The sequence below is a fragment of the Cygnus atratus genome, chromosome 2, assembly GCF_013377495.2.
Source record: "Cygnus atratus isolate AKBS03 ecotype Queensland, Australia chromosome 2, CAtr_DNAZoo_HiC_assembly, whole genome shotgun sequence".
NCBI classification, from domain to species: Eukaryota; Metazoa; Chordata; class Aves; order Anseriformes; family Anatidae; genus Cygnus; species Cygnus atratus.
Window position 1 is genome coordinate 156,716,250 of NC_066363.1, and position 16,960 is coordinate 156,733,209.

The 16,960-nt window shown below is 43.6% G+C and overlaps 1 protein-coding gene and 1 long non-coding RNA gene across 3 annotated transcripts in view; one reads left to right on the plus strand and one right to left on the minus strand.

Annotated features, from left to right (window-relative positions):
• Nucleotides 1–3,099: 3,099 nt before the first annotated feature.
• Nucleotides 3,100–11,292, minus strand: LOC118255488 (uncharacterized). Of its 2 annotated transcripts, XR_004780954.2 has the most exons (4): nt 10,896–11,275; nt 5,293–5,418; nt 4,486–4,642; nt 3,100–3,446 (listed from the first exon to the last, which is right to left on the minus strand). It is a non-coding gene; the product is annotated as an uncharacterized LOC118255488 (long non-coding RNA). The 2 variants fall into 2 exon arrangements; XR_004780953.1 differs by having other exon boundaries at nt 3,100–4,642; nt 10,896–11,292.
• Nucleotides 11,293–11,427: 135 nt separating this feature from the next.
• Nucleotides 11,428–16,960, plus strand: part of DENND3 (DENN domain containing 3) — a 37,247-nt gene continuing 31,714 nt past the window's right edge. The window contains exons 1-2 of the mRNA XM_035561701.2: nt 11,428–11,611; nt 16,513–16,789. Coding sequence (XP_035417594.1) covers nt 11,528–11,611; nt 16,513–16,789 — 361 coding nt within the window. The 5' untranslated portion in view covers nt 11,428–11,527. The remainder of the gene's footprint in view (nt 11,612–16,512; nt 16,790–16,960) is intronic.

Sequence of the window (16,960 nt, forward strand, 5' to 3'; positions counted from 1 at the left end):
ACTAAAATGCTGAAGTTGGGAAGAACATTACAAGCTGATGTCCCTGAGTTTTGTTTAAAACAAATCCTTCCACCTATGAAAGACCACGTTAATAAGAACTGATTTCACAGCCAAAGGGTTTAAAATCTTGAGATGCTGTGTTTCTTCAGGGACTTCTAGACTGCAAAGAGTTAGTGTGATGCATTTTAGAGTAACGTACTTCATACTGTACTTCCCTTCTTCTCTTTGGTTGGGGCACACAGCTCCTAGCAGACAGAATAAAGACTTACCTATGCAATCTTGCACAGCATGGACATAGAAATGAGGATTCTTGTGAGCCAGTTGGTGGAAGGAAGCAGCCGTCTGAGTTTCAATTCTCACCTAAAGAAAGACACGGCTGTGCAACAATCTTAATTGTAAGTGAAGGGGAGGATATTGAGCAGAGCAGTGTGTGAATAAACCTGCAGAATACAAATGATGTCTATATTCAGTGGCAAAAGGAAATTCCTGTAGACTTACATAAATCATGGTGAAACTCTGCAAAAATTAGAAACTGTACACTCCTTGTGTAGCCTACATATAATTCACAGCTTCGTTTGAGAATGTGCACAAGCATGAATGGAAATCAGCACCAAAATAACATGCCCAATAACCATTTTGTAACTCCTTAAGGCACTTCTGTGCTTTACAGCTCACAGTCCTAGAGCTTCTGGAGGGCAAACTCCTTTCTCTTCTTTACCTCAGAGCTGCTGTTATCAGGTGGTTGTGCCATATCCATTGGGAGGGAGCATAAAGGTTGAGGACTGAGCACTATACTATGGGTACCAAAGATGACAGAAGACACGTGTGGGAAGATGCCATGATGAAAACACATTGAATGGCTTTACCACTACACGGGTAGGGTTCATTTAACTAAATATAAGCGTTCACAGTACAGATGTCTGCAACCCAACAAAGTCACCCTGAGCTCTCTTCTGGGGTGATGGAGAACATGTCAACCATGTCCATGCAGTTCACAGCACGACTGTTGGACAAATCTGATTTGCAGTCGCTCGATTTGAAAGAGGTGAAGGTGGAAATCTTCCACCTGGAGAAGATTTCGGAAGAGATTTCAAATGCAAGGCAGAACATGGAAGATGGAAGATATTACCTGTGACTATGGGATTTTGACGATGTCCTTAATGCTAGAGACAGCTCTAGGCTTCTCATCTGATTGGGTTGGTTATATTTTATAAGCAAGATGGTGTCAAAAGAACACTGAAAGCTGCATTAGATTTCTATGTTAAGGGAATCTTTACCAAGACATGGCCTTCAGGTGCGATACAGCCTTGCCCATGTTGAAGATGTATCTATAGCAGCAGTTTTTCTTCATGTACTTTAAGCAGCTGAGCACCACATCGGATAGCTAACGAACATCTACTGTATTTGTACTCTTGCAAAAAGAGAGCACATAACAAAAGTGGATATTTCTTCCTCAGGTGTCAATTTTTCTTAGGAAAAGAGTTGATTCAACTATGTGAATCCCTCTGTAGCACAAAGGGGTTCTTCTCTGTATTAATTATTCTGTCTCTTCCCAGTGATCCCATATACCTGTTATCCTGTTCCCAAAGTTTTTGAGATTTTATCAGAGATTCACATCATTACCTTTTATCTTACAGTTCTGTTTTTATAATAACTTTATAATAACTTCTTGAGGGCTAGACTAATCATGAACAGGAATCATCCACTATTTATCATCGCAGATAGCAGAGAAATCTGAAACTAACCATAATACAGATCAATTAACTGCAGAGTGACCTAGATTGCTAAATAGCATTTTTCCATTTGTATGTTTCTTTTAATGTGGTCAAATAGCAGGTCACAGACACGGGTCAAAGAATGTGGGATGTAGGGCTGTCACTGTGGAAGTAATAACCTTAAGAATATTCAAAAACTTTGAAGAGATTGATAAAAGATGCACAGATGTGACTAGGAAGGAATTTAATACGTATACATGTGCTGTATAATTTCTTAAAAATAAATTGAGATCAAGAATTGTCTTGAACTCTGTATTTTCTATGCAAGGAGAAATCTTTTTCTAGTGAAGAAGCTGTTCAAGCAGCAGGTGAAGCTTAACATGAACCAGTGGCAAAAAGCTGAACTGAACAGTGAAACCAAAAGTAAGATGACTTCTATCAGGGATTGTAATCAAACCCTATTTCAGGACTCATGCATCAGTCAGAAGCATACAGTAATCACTCTGATTCCATGTCCTGGACTATGCAAGCTAAACAAGATGATTTTAACAGTGAATTTTAAGGCTGTAAGGGATTAACATAAATCTATGAGCCCTTTTGAAGAAATAATCCCTGAACTTCTAGGTTTTCAAGAATTTCCTTCTTTTAGTCAGTGCTATATAATAACATTTTATTTCGTGTTTGTGACTTCCCCCCAAAAGTTGAGAACACGTGACTGTAAAAAAACAAAAAATCAGATTATAAAATCTCCACGAAAAGGCACTTCTACTGGGATTTTTTTTTGTGTGTAAAACGTGAAAAAACCACGAAGAGGTTGACGGCTGTGGTAGATTTACCTCTTACACTTTCGGTTTCAAAGAAACTGCTTGCCGCAGTTGCAGGTACCTCATGCAGTGTCTGATAAAATTATGTGCCAGTCCCAGAGGACGTACATTTCTGTCAGGGAAAGCCAATTCAAGCCAACACGTGTGGAGTGACTCAGTATCTGTGTAGATTACAGAGCTGGAAAAAAAACCACGGAATCCCCTCACTATCCCCTCGCTTGCGTGGGCAGCTCGAAGCCAGGGCCCTGCTGCTGTGAGGCGAAAACACCTCACAGCCCGCAACCCGCTCTGCGGTTACGGTTCGTCGAAACTATGACAAGTTGTATAAACGAGGCTCGTATCTAATGGCTCTTATTTAACGGCAGCCACGCACTGCTGCTGAGTCACTTGGAGCAAACATGAGGCAAGCGGCACCGCTCAGCGCAGCGCTGACTGCACCCGCCTCTATGAGGAAGCGGGCAGCCTCGAGGCACCTCAGGGCTGAAAAAAACGGCTTGTTTCCTCCCGGGATAAAACAAGGAGCTTCCCCCTGTAATAAATGACTGAGTCCCAAACAGGACTGCAATCAACGTTTACAATTTATTAAATGAATAGAGGCAAGCAAACAGCGCTGGGTGCGCCGGGAGTCTCCGCTCCACCAAGACGCGCACCCGTTACATCAGGCGGCTGGTTTTTATGCTCCTAGGCTAATACATATTCATTACTACCTCTAGAAAAGGCAGGGTTATTATAATTGGTTTCTGGAATCCGAACCCTCCCAAGGGCGCCTGCGTATCAGTCTCCGGTGGTCCCTCGGGGGTCGCTCGTGCTGAAGGCTCGTAGTCTTCCTCCCAGGCTTTGTCCTTCAGTCGTCCTTCAGCTCCCCCTTCCTTCTGATTTGGTAGCCTCTGGGCCGGATGTCAGAGACCTGTGCAACGTCCCATGCAATAGTCAGCAGTTTTCTTTTTTTTGAAAACCCCTAGATCCGGGCCTCAATGTTAACCCTTCAAATCCTCTACTGACACGAATTGCTGGACCATTCCTTACAATCCCCCATCTTCTTTTTAATATTATCATGTCTCTTCTTCAACCTTTGCTAGTAACGACTGGATTTCATCTGTCGGTTCTCGGGGGGTCCATTTCTTAAGCATCATTACTGACACATCACCTTTCTTCTCTACCGAAGTCACCACAAATTGGGTACTATTTATTATTCGGCATATCAACAACGTAAAGCAAGGTATCATACAAGGTATAAACAATAACGTCATTACACCACATACAAATAAAAATAACATCCTTTTAACCCATGGTCCACTGGGCAGCCATGAAAACAAATCCCAATCCATACCCTTCCAAGTTTGTACTGGGACGTGGGCTAACTTCCTAATTTCCTTTGTTATCTGCTTAACCGCTTTTCCATTATCATCGATTTGTAAACAACAATTACAATCGTTTGGTTTTCCACACACTCCCCCTTCTTCTGCTAGTAAATGGTCTAAGACCATTCTATGTTGAAAGATAGCATTCCTCATCTGAGTGGATTGATCAGCCAAAAGATCCAAGGCCGTCGCTGTTTGATTGTTGCAACCTAATTATTTGGTTCAAACTGTAAATAGGTTCTCGGGTTCCCGATACTACCTCATTCGGGTTCCAGGTAGCTGGTCCATAATGCTGTATGATTCTTTCAGGATGCCATTCATCCTCTCCCCATTTTTGGGTACTACCCCCAGCTAAGGAAGCGTCAACAGATCGTTTCATTCTGTTCAGGTAATCGTATAATCTTATTCCTAAATAATTTCCTTGTGTTTGTGACAATAACAAGAACACGGGTCTTATGTACCCCACATAGCATATTCCTGACCAGTTTCCGGGTAGCCTCTTGTAAGCACGTTTGCCACACACCCAATAATGTCCCTTTAGGGCCCACGTCCCGTTTGGAAAAGGACCATCCCATCCCTCCTTACCTTTTGGAGCGTGAAAATACAGTGTCCTTGTTACCGAGTGGTCCTGTTACAATGTCTGCCCCGTTTGTACTCGTATATGCGCACTTCCAAGCTCCCGCATTGGGTTTCCACTTACAGTTACAATCAAGTTCTCTTCGGCGGCCTGTCATATTATGAGCTGACCAGAAATGTTTAAAGAACACTCGCCTCCCATTCTCATCCTGCCACCTCCAGCGATAGACCCGTACCACACGCTGTTCCTTAGTGGTGTTATCACGCTGACAGCTCAAGATCTGGCTGTCAAATTGTCCCCCCGCTTGTGCTCTTGCCACGGTTTCACATCCGGATCCAAAAAAATCCCTATATGAGCATTGCAGCCAAGTCCCGTTTCTCAGCTGGACATGTGTGGCATTCCATCTCCCACTACGTGCTGTACAGTTTATAGGTCTACATCCAGGATCGGTACAATCATATCTGGGAGACAGAGTCCAATTGCAAATGCTTTTTCCTACCGCTACTGTTCCTGTTCTGTTTAAGCAGTATATACCCCGCGCTGACGAGTGCAATCGCTATGGGCCTCCTTCCTCCTTCCAAAATTGTGTCCCATTAAGAACTTCACTCAAATTACTGACCCACCACTTGGGTTCGACCGGGCCAGCTACCCAGGGCCAACTTTCAGTTTCCCCCGGTCCTCCACAAATCCAGCAGTTACTAAGGTTAAAGGCCTTGGCCACTTCCTCTCCCAGAGTGAAGAAGTTATTCCTCCAGTCTTGCCCATGGCTCAGTTGCCCCTGTGAAAACAATACCAGGAAGTATAGCATTTCTTACCCTTTTGCGCCATCCAATCTTGAGGGTGTGGGAAACACCTTCAATCAAGGGGTTGGGCCCGCTTTCAGGGTCGATTTGAGCTTGTGTTACCATTCAGGCTTTCGGGGTGATCCAGCTCCTGGAAAACTAATCACAATTATGGGTTTTAAAAAAGGGTCCTTATGTTACTTTTCTCAGGACAACGTGACCTTAGTGCGGGAGAAGTCCAGTCGAGGCCCTGTCCCTCGGCGGTCAATACCCATAGGGGTTGCCTCCCTCAGTGGACCATACACACCGTAGTGGAGGGTCCTGCCCCAGTCTTGCCTTCTCCCTTTCCTCCCTTCAGACTTATCCTCTTTATCCGGCGCCCTTAATTCATGCCGAACCTCATTGCCAGAATATTAGCTCCTCTTTAGTCTCAGTTTCAGTTCCCCAGGAGTGGACTCAACCCTCCAGGCTTCGGTAGTTATTGGTCCTTTTACTCTGGATGCGGGGGTCCAACCCCTTTCTGCTGTTCTCACAGCTGTTTCAGTAGTAAGTAAAACAAGGTACGGTCCCTCCCATCGGGGGTTCAATGATTCTTCCCTCCAGGTTTTTATTAAGACCTTGTCTCCCGGTTGTATCTTATGAATAGCAAATCCCAAAGGTGGTGTTTGAGCCATCATCCCCATTTCTCTTAGCTCTTGTAATCTCCTTCCAATGGTAATTATATATTTCTGGATACTACGATCCTCAACTACGTTGTTCCCTAGAGGCATCCCTTGAGAATAAGGCATACCATACAACATTTCATATGGTGATAATCCAGTCTCACTGTGTGGTTTAGTTCTTATGTTTAAAAGTGCCAATGGTAAGCATTTCGTCCAGGGCATTTGTGTCTCAATCATTAACTCAGCCAATTGTTGTTTTATTGTTTGATTCATTCTTTCTACTCTCCCTGAGCTTTGTGGGTGCCACGGAGTGTGGTATTCCCACTGAATACCTAACGATTGACGTAATAATTTTATTATTTTAGAAGTGTGTGCCCTGATCAGAATCAATGTACTGGATTATCCCATATCTAGGTATTAAGTGTTCTAATAAAATTTTTACCACCGTTTGTGCCGTAGCTCGTGCTACAGGATAAGCTTCTACCCACGGTGTTAAATGATCTACTATTACCAATAGATATTTTATCCTCCCTACCTTAGGCAATTCAGTGAAATCAACTTGTACTTTCTCGAAAGGTCTATAAGCTGTTTTTCTCCCTCCCGTGGCTGCTTGTCGAAACACTTTCTTATTTATTTTCTGACAAGTTAAACAACCTTGTGTAATTTGCTTTGCTATTTCAAAAATCCCAACGCAACCAAATTGTTCAAGTAAATGATCACTTAACGCCTTTGTACCCCAATGTGTTTGTGCATGCAAGCGTTCCAATATTTGCCTCGCATATGCTTTTGGCAATATCTCTCGCCCGTCAGGCAGTGTCCATTTTCCTTGTTCTAACTCAGCCCCTATTTTCTCCAGTTTTGTTTGTTCCTCAGGGGCAAACTTCTTTTCTCCTCCCTCTCGCCTTTCTTCCTCCCGTATTATATTGATTTTAGCGACCTGAATCCTCAATGCTGCTTCCTGGGCTTCTTTATCTGCTAGATTATTTCCTCTGGTTCGGTAATCTAATCCCTTTTGGTGTCCTTTCACATGTACCACTGCTATCTCCTTTGGCTCTCTTAATGCCCTTAAAATTTTTATTACTAATTCTTGATGCATAAGATTCCTCCCTTGAGTATTAATTAAACCTCTTTCTTCCCAAATTTTTCCAAAAGTGTGGACCACCCCATATGCATATTTAGAATCTGTATATATAGTCCCACTTTGCCCCTTTAATAGTTCCAGGGCCCTATATAGGGCATACAGCTCGCAGGCCTGAGCTGACCATGATGGGCTCAAAGGTCCTGATTCCACAGGTTCTAGGTCCTTATTAATTATTGCATATCCTGATTTTCTTTTTTCCTTCCACTACTCGGGAGGAGCCATCTACAAACAGTGCTCCTCCTTTCTCCAACTCAGTATCCCTTAAATCTGGCCTTACTTTAGTCTGGGTCTCAATTACCTCTAAACAGTTACGTTGTAATTTCTCCGACGGTTTTCCGAACAGAAATTGTGCTGGACTCTGAGCAGAGGTTACCCTCAGTTCTAAGTCAGGGGAGTCAATTAGTATTGCTTCATACTTTAGGATCCGGCTATCCGTTAACCATTTTTCCGCTTTCTGTTGTAAGACACTTCTGACATTGTGTGGAGTATACACCTTTAAAGGAGCACTAAAGGTAATCTTCCTAACTTCTTCTATTAATAATGCTGTAGCGACCAAAGCTTGGAGACAAGCAGGCCACCCTCTGCTTACTGGATCAAGTAACTTAGAGCAATACCCCACGGGTTTCTTAATCCCTGCCCAGTCTTGAGTAAGAACTCCATATGCTGTCTGGTTTGATGTGTTCACAAAGAGATAGAAAGGTTTCTCCAGATCTGGGAGGCTCAATACAGGTGCTTGTATTACTGCCCTTTTTATTTCCTCGAATTTCTGATCATCTTCTGTGAACCACTTAAGTTGGTTATTAGTTAATTTCTCATATAAGAATTTGACCTTTTCACTGTAGCTTTCAAGCCATGGTCTACAATATCCTAATAATCCCAATATTTGCCGAATTTCCTTTTTAGGTTGTGGGGGTCTTAAGGATAAGATCCCAGATACCCTGTCAGGATCTAACTTCTTTCTTCCCTCACTCAGTCAATGTCCTAAGTATTCAACTTCCTGTTCCACAAACTGTAACTTTGATTGAGACACTTTTAATCCCTTTTCTCCTAGAAAATTTAATAATTTAATAGTAGCTTCTCGGGTTCCCTCTTCAGTTTCTCCTGCTACTAATAGATCATCCACATATTGCAATAATTTTACCACCCTGGGTAATGTGAAATCTTGTAAGACTTTCTCTAAAGTTTGTCCAAATAGATTTGGTGACTCCGTAAACCCCTGCGGAGCACAGTCCATCTTAATTGTTGTTTTCGTCCCGTTTCGGGGTCCTCCCACTCAAAGGCAAAATAATCTCTGGATCCCTCATCCAGAGGGCAGTCCCAAAAAGCATCTTGCAAATCTATTACACTATACCAAGTATGTCTGGGAGATATACGACTTAGTAAAGTATAAGGATTTGCCACCACAGGGAATTTAGTAATTGTTTGCTGATTTACAGCTCTCAGGTCCTGTACCATCCTGTATGACCCATCCGATTTCTTTACGGGGAGGATGGGTGTATTATGAGGTGACATACATGGTTCTAGAGTTCCTTTTTCCAGAAGTCTGTCAACTACAAGTTTTAATCTGTTTTGACCCTCCATTGGTATAGGGCTTTGTTGGATTCTAATTGGACGATGTGGATCCATTATTTGAACATTTATGGGGTCCATTTCTATCTTTCCAGTTTCCCCCTCCTTATACCATACTGAAGGGTTAATGACTTATTCATCCTTTTGTGTTAAAGTGTATAATTTAATCTGCAATTTGGCCCCTGGCTTTGAATGCTCAAGTTTAATCTCAAAATCAAATCCCTTCCTAATAAATTGTATTCCGCTTCAGGGAGCAAAAGCGAATCATTAAAACGAATTTTCTTCTCTGTTTCTATTTCTACATCTTTCAAGACAGGTACCTTAAAAGGCTCTCCTTTTGCCCCTGCTACTGACATGTAACTCTTCCCTTCTTCTATTCCTTTTGGAAGTTTTTGAATAGTGGATTTTTCAGCCCCTGCGTCCACTAAAAATAAAACTTCCTCTTTATGGGGACCAATTAATAGTTTTATCAAGGGCTCCGTTGATGTTGAAGTCCCCAGAAGATATAGCCCCTGACACCCCTATTCTTCTTTGAATATTTTCTCATCTTGTTCCCGCTTACGACAGTTCCTCTGAATACGTCCCCTCTTGTTGCAATAGTAACAGACGGGAATTGTGAATCTCTCTCAATAAGGCTGCACCCTAGGTGCTTTCTCTATTCCTTTTTCCCTCCTCTCTCCAGACGGGGTCTTTTCCTGACTTTCTCTTACTGCTGCTACAAAGATTTTGGCTTTTGATTTTTGTTTTTCCCCATCTCTCCTAACATATACTTTCTGTGCTTCCCTAAGTAATTCTTCTAATCCTCTCTCTTGCCAGTCTTCCAGCTTTTCTAATTTCCTTCTTATGTTCCCCCAGGATTTAGCTACAAATTGTGTTCTAAGGAGTGCGGTTCCAGCCAACGTATTCGGGTCAATTCCAGAATACATTTGTAGGCTTTTCCTTAATCTCTCCAACCATTCTATTGGAGATTCATCTTTCCCTTGTTGTTCATTAAATGCTTTATTAATGTTTTGCCCTCGGGGAACCGCTTCCCTTATTCCCTGTATGATTAATGTTCTCAAATCCCTCATATTCTGTCTTCCTTGGGGTTGTTGATGATCCCCGTAGGGATCCACATTTGGCCGTTTTTGGTCTCCCGGGGGTCCTGCTTGATTCTGTCTTTCCCAAATTCTCATTCCAGCTTGCCTAATTATTCCCCTTTCCTCAGCAGTAAATAAGATCCCTAAAATGGACTGTATTTCTTCCCAGGTATAAGTATTAGGGCCTAGGAATTGATCCATCTAATAAGTCATCTAATAGGGTCCCCATTTCTCTCTTGAAATTCCTTACATCTGTGGTATTTAATGGGACTGCCACAAACCTGATGCCTCCCTGATTGCCTCCGAGGGGTACCTCTCTTAAGGGATATAGAGAAGGTCCCTCAGATACGGCAGTCCTACTTCTCGTACATGCAGCTGGAGATCGGTCTAATTCCGGTGCTGTTGGTGGTAGAGGCAGGGGCAACGGTGGTACTGGTGGAGATACCACAGCCACCGGAGGGGGAGGTGGATTGTTAGGATATGGAGGTGGTAGGTTATCCAATGGCTCCCATTCATCATCTTTTTCTTTTTCCGGTTTTTCTTCTTCTTCTTCAAACTTCTCGTCTGCTTTTAGTGTAAATATTGAGGCTGGAAAAGGAGGTGAAGTCCTGATCCATAATCCTGCACAATCACTTTCCCCCTGGCTAAAAGGTTCCTTTGAATTAACATGTATATTTAAGGCCTGGCAAATCCAGTCTTCGAAGGATCCAAAAACAGGCCAAAAGACATGTGGTCTTAAAGGCTCCTTTGGCCATTCTATCATACAATACCGGACCACTTTTAATTTACTTTTTCCTTTTCTGGGGCCCCCACTGTTCCAATTTCTAATCATTATTCCTAATGGACTTTCTGGTGGTATGCCTGGTAATTTGCTCCCTTTCTTCTGGTCCCTGGCCTTCGATTTTGTCTGACCCACCTAGGAATTCTACTATGGCAATTCCCACAGCCCTTGGTTACCTCAGTGAGAGTGTCCCGCAGGGGGTTTAGGACCTGGCACCCACCCACGAATCCTATAGGAATCGCTTCGGTCCTTCACCGGCCCAGTCCCTCGCGGGAGAGAGGAACTGCGGTTAGAAGACCTCCACAATCGCTTCGGAACTAAGTTCTGTCTCAGTCACACTCTCTCACACACACACAGGCAACCGGATCCCACCCAACCGAACGGTACACGCCTTAAATACTTACGACTCCGTCGTCTTCGTTCGGATCTTCGCGCGCAGAACTACGGGCAAAATATTGTGCTGCAACCGGCAAAGGGAGCTCATAAAAAAACAAATCAAACTCTTTGCTTGCCTTTATTCAGGTACAAGATGGCGTTAGTCCCGACCCGACTCGAACAGGAGCCACCAAATGGTGGGGCGCCTCTCCTAGAACAAATCAGAATTCGGGAACCAAAGCCATCCCGGACGAGCCCCCAGTTGTAATAAATGACTGAGCCCCAAATAGGATTGCAATCAAAGTTTACACCCCTGAGGCGTGGAGCGGCTTCCCCGGGAGCTTTCCCGGAGGAGGAGCCCGGCCAAGCGCCATGCGGCGAGCCACACCCCGCCTCAGCCGGGGCGGTCACAAGCAGCGACGCCCCGCCCCGAAAAGCCCGCCTAACTCCCTTAGGCGGCTCTGATTGGCCACATCCCTCAGAGCGACGGGAAGAATGACCAATCAGAAAGCGAAACTCCCTGAGGGGAGAGGAGGGCTCGGAGCCCCCTGCGGGAGTGGCACCTCCCCGGGGCCGCCTGAGGGGAGGGGACGGGCGGCACTGAGGGAAGGCGGAGGTGCGCCGCGTCCTCCCTTTCCCTGTCGCCCCGTGCTGCCGTGCCATGGAGGACGTGCTGCCCTCGGGCCTGTTGGAGGTCTGCCTGATGGTCGGCGTGCCCAAAGAACGGCTGAGGGCGCTCCTGCAGGTGAGGGGGGTCGGCGGGCTGAGGGGGAGCGGGAGGCAGCCTCCGTGGGGCAGCCTCCGTGGGACAGCCTCTGCAGGACAGCCTCTGCAGCTTCTTCCCCGGCTTTTACCTCATGTCCGAGCCGGGCAAACTCCTCTCTGCCCTCCGTGGGCTTCTCTCCCCAAGTGTTGACGCGAGTGAAGCACCTGGGTTGCCTTCTTGCTGTCATCGGATGCAGCAGAAATGCTTGAAAAGTTGACAGGAGACCGTCAACAGCAGGGAGAATTCTACAAAAATGTGAAGTAATTACGCTTTTTGGAAGGTCTGGGCTTTGGTGAAGGATGCAAAGTAGCTTTATATAAGCTGGAACAGCAAAATGCTTGAATAGCATGTATCCTTTACAGGTTAACATCCCATTTCCCATCTGTGGTGGAAAAAAAGCTAGAAACAAGAATAAATACCCTCAGGATAACATAGAGGTCAAAATCCTGGTATTGAGGTTAAGGTTGGACTCGTTAAGTGCTCCCAATTACAACCTGTTTGATTCAGGTACAACAGGAGTCGATAGGTTGGACTCAGCCTAGAATATTTGTAACGTGCTCGTGACCTGCTGCTGCACATGTGAGTTAACAATTAAAGTCCTCTGGTTAATTTTGCTTTGTTGATATGTGCTGATGGCTCTGCTCGAAGCTGTCTGGCTGTGGGAATAGCCATGGTGCTCCTGGCACATGCTGAAAGCCAAGCTCCTGCTCCCACGGATCTCTGCTGTCTTTCTTCAACTTGGATTTGGCCGTGCGCTCTCATAGCGTTAGATAAAAAAGGCTTTGTTAAACGTGTTATTGTTGCTTACTCACTCAGGAGACGGTTTCTGCTGATGTCAGCTTCTTAAGTGATAGTGGCTAAAGAGAGGTTCAAATTCCAGAATCTCATTCATGTATACATTCAAATTGGGGAAGTAGTTATGCCATAAATGTTACCACCAGGCTTTTGAAATCGGTGTGTATGTGTTGTTTTGGCATCCGCTTCAGGAGCAGACCCAGAAGGGATGAATTTTCTTTTCACTTTCATCCACTGTTGTATACTCAGTTTGATCTCATTGCTTCCAAAAACATGTGGAACAATAAATAGGAAACTGGCTGAAGAAAAAAAAAAAAAAAGAAGCCTTTCCATTGTTCTGATCACATCACGTGCTTTGAATCCTCTTTTTGCTCACAGTACAAAACACAGTGTCAGAAAGGAAAGTAGTCTCTATGGGTGTGGATGTTACTACAGTAACATCTCTTCAAGCTGTTACACCACAGAATAATTGTTATCTTGGGGAAAGTTTGTAGGTTTATCCCACTTCCTTTTCCTTCCGCAGCACTATCTACATGAGAAAATGTTGGGCTATGTTTTGTGTAATTCCAGTGAGTGCAGAAAGAAGAGAACTTCTGACAGTAATAATAAAATGTGGATGAAAACTGGTGATATTTACAGATATAACAGTAGGATAACCTTGTCAATGCTTCAGATCTTGGTCTAGAAATTGTGTTTATGCATTAACTTTATTGCAGCGTGGAGTAATAAAGTCAATGAGGTCAGTGGGAGCATGATGTTTAAACCACTCCCCAGACAGGAGAAGTTTTAAGAGACTTACCTGTTGTCAGTGGGGATTCCGGGAACAAAGAGACAGTTTTGCACAGAAGCTTCTGGGCTGTCACCCATTAATTGTCCTTATTGCCAAGATAATTTTTGCTCTAAGATTTCCAGATATAAAGCTGAGTTTTAAAGTGATGAGTGTGACATCCCGGCAGTCTGTGAGACGTCTGGGCTCTTCCACTGGCTCCATCATTGTTGGGTTTTAAATCTACCCACAGCCATTAGTATTACAGATGTTGCTCTTTAATGGCTGTGTTGTGCTTTCTGGCCATCCCAAAGCAGACGTCACCACCAAACCAGGTTTTTTTGGACTTTTTCTGTAGTGGCCTCCTGGAAGTGAGGTGTCATGTTGTGCAGAAGTAGCCAGGTGTGATCACATTGAGTATTAGTCAGCAGTGTGAGCTTGTGGCAGTGAAAGCTGCCGGGTAATGGCCTGTGTTATCAAGACCATAGCTAGTAGGTGAAGGTAAGTGGTGATTATTGTTATTATTGTAGCTCAGTGCTCATTCACACATGAAATACTGGCCCACTTTTGGATACCTTGATGCAGACAGCTGCTGACCAACAGGAGGGCTACCAGAAGAAGTGGTTTAAGTTACTTGAGGGCTGCAGCACAAGTTGGGAGAATCTGCTTCTCAATGGATTTCTGAAACAGCTGGATGAGACCCAGAGCAACTTGATTTAACTTCAAAGTTATCATTGCTGTCACCTCCAGAGGTCCCTTCCTCTAGGGGACGCTTCATACCTTTCCCTGCCCGGTTCTTCCTTAAAGAAGCCAATTCTTTGGTGACGCTTGAGGTGGAATTAACTTCTTCAGCGATGGGAAGAGGAGAATGCCATCAAGGAGACACCAAATAGTCGAGATCACACGGCTGAGAGGATGCTCCGTTCTGTGGTTTCAACACTCTGCTTCTTGTTTTTGTCTAAAGCAGTGTGGTCATTGTTGTTTTTTTTTTTTGTTTTTGTTTTTAAAAAAGTCTCTTTTATCTGTGTCGCATGTGGCACTGTTATCACAGGAACATAATGGGTAAATAGCGGTGGAATAAGATCACGGACTTCAAGAATCTTGCAGAATTACAGGAGAGAAAAGGCACTAGTCTTTACAAGAAGCTAGGTATGCTGCAAGGACATTGGTAGTGAAATGCAACAGTCAGAAGAGAAGCATCCCGAAACAGAGAAGTGGCAGGAGAAGCAGAGAGTAAGAAATGCTCAAAGAATAGTAGACACAAGTGGATGTTGTTGGGTTGCTGCCTATTCGTTCTCTGAACTGAGAGGGTAAGAAAATATGACTTGGGCTTTAGACATTAATACAAACTGATCTGACTGTTGACAACTGAGTCACTGAGCCAGCGACAGCACTGACGAGGCTGTTCTGTGGGAAAAGAAATAAAAATCAAATTGGTGTCTAATGCCTCTCTTGTAGTCCCAGCCATCAAGGCCCTGCCACGTTAGGAGCTGTTAGGCTGAGAGGCCGTTGAATCGCTGGCTGCCATCCAGCGCTCTGTAGCACAGAGATGCCTTCAGAGGAAGTCGGGGATTGCCTTGTCAAAGCAGCCTCCCATCAAAAGCTCTGCGGGGCAAAGCTGCCAAGTTGAGATTGCTGATGTTGGAGTGGGTCTGTGTTTCCCTACCACAACAGCCTCAGGGCTAAGCCTTAATTCTTAACTTCCTTCTGCAGTGCTTAGCAGCGTGGATTTTTTTCTGTTTGTGTTTTATTTTTTTGAGAGGGATCGCGTTAGATTTCTCTCTGGTTGTCAGTCGCCAACTAAGAAAAATGACACCTGAAGTTCTTGGCGGGGTATGGCACTCAGTACCCCGATTTGTAAGTTGCTCTTAAAGTCCTTGCTGTACCTTCTGAGTATCTCAGTGGATATTTACCTGAACTTTTGTCTTTTCCCCTCTATTTCTTTCTACTTCAGACTCTGTTCTATGAAATAAGTGTTTTTTTTCCCCACACTCTTTATTTCTTATTTTTATGGAAATATTTTTTTCCAAGTATGCTATTATAGAGTGTGGTGGATCTTATAATCCAGTAACTAATATATCATGAAGGTAAGTATTCCTTCTCATTTTTCTTGTGGTGCTTCACACGTGAAGAAGACTGCTGGTGGCTTCATCAGCTGGAATGTGTAAGCTGAGGCTTTCTGTTACAAAATTTTGACAGAGGAGGATGGGCTTCAGTGAACAGAGCCTTGTGTATTACAGCTACCTGAAAAAGTGGGGCAAATAATGAGGCCAGCATTGGTATTCAAGGATTATTTAAAATATAAGTGATAGTTGCATCGTGCCTTAAGGTAAAAGAAGCTGCGTGTATGCTTTGTCTTCAAGGTTGGCAAAAAGTGCACACAGAAAGGCTTGTCAGCCACAGTGAGACTTGCCTTTCCTGTTTCCAAATATCTGTTGGCTAAGCAAAACTCTCACTTGCTGTTTTTGCCTTGCCAAAGGAATTAAAATTACAGTGAAGTAGTTAAAATGCAGCTACTCATATCAGGTGCATGGTCAAGAATCCAAAAAGCTCTTTGAAGTAGAAGGGAATCTCCTTTTCTGAGGACTTTTCGCGCAGTTTTTCAAAGCGAGGCAGCAAGGGCTCTCTGTGCAGTAGTACCTCACAAAGTTGCCTGCTATAAAATGTTGTAATTTCATCTTGGGATGTCTGTTCCACTAGTCATCGGTATATGTAAAAAAAAAAAAAATAAATCATGGCTTCATGTTTTACAGTAGCTTAACACTGTGTTTATTATAACACCGACTTTTTTTTCTTTTTAATCACATTCTTAATCTCTTTATAAAGTTGTTTTGTGAAAGGGCCTTCCTCCTTCTCCTGTGGATGTTATTCTGAGTCAAAACATAACTTTCCCTGAAATTGAACAAAGACTTATCCAGGGAGTTCAGCTCTGCTTCCTTTATTTTGTTTGTTTTCATTTATTTGTTGCCTGGTTTATTTTGCTACTTTATAGAGAGCTTATGTTTAATCCTAATGCTTGGAAGGAGGAAATACCTTATTTGATATTTGTTAGTTTTCTTATGTGAAAGGGATTACTGATAAGGTATGTTTTTGAAAGTTGAAAAATGATTCTTTACCGATTGAAAACGACCGGATTATTCCCCTTGCATTAATTTATTTAAAGTGGGAAATTGGAAGGAAAAATGAATTATTTAGGAAGAGAAAAAGTGTATTCTCAACCCACAATTTTAGGAGCAGGGAGAAAAACGGGTTAAAATGGTTCAAAAAACCTAGCAGAATGAGTATCAACTTAACGCATTATTGTTATTATTTTTTATAGGACACTCAAAGAAAACCCCCAAATTTTTCTCCCCTTGATCCAGAAGTTCTTTCTGTATTCGTGCCTCCGTTTATCAGCAGAGATGATATTCACATGGCTAATACAAGCGCTAATAACTTGAACAGAAGTAAACGTCGGTCTTTCCGAAAGAAGAAAGAGAAACCGAAGTTTGAAAACATCAAGAGTGTCAACGGGGAGCAGAAAGCACCCGACACCGAGGACATTACAGTTCCAAAGGACGTTGATCTTATTGGTTTGCCACAGCTGTGCTTCCCAGGTACCGTAGGGGTCTCACTTCTAAACGAGAACTGTTTTAATATGCATTTCATGACCCATAATACGATCATCTTTGCTCTCTTTGTGAATTCTACAGCACAAAAACCGTGTCTGCTTGTCAGCAGGTCGGTGATGAAAGTAGGGCTGAGCTGTGCGGGACGGACCCGTTAGC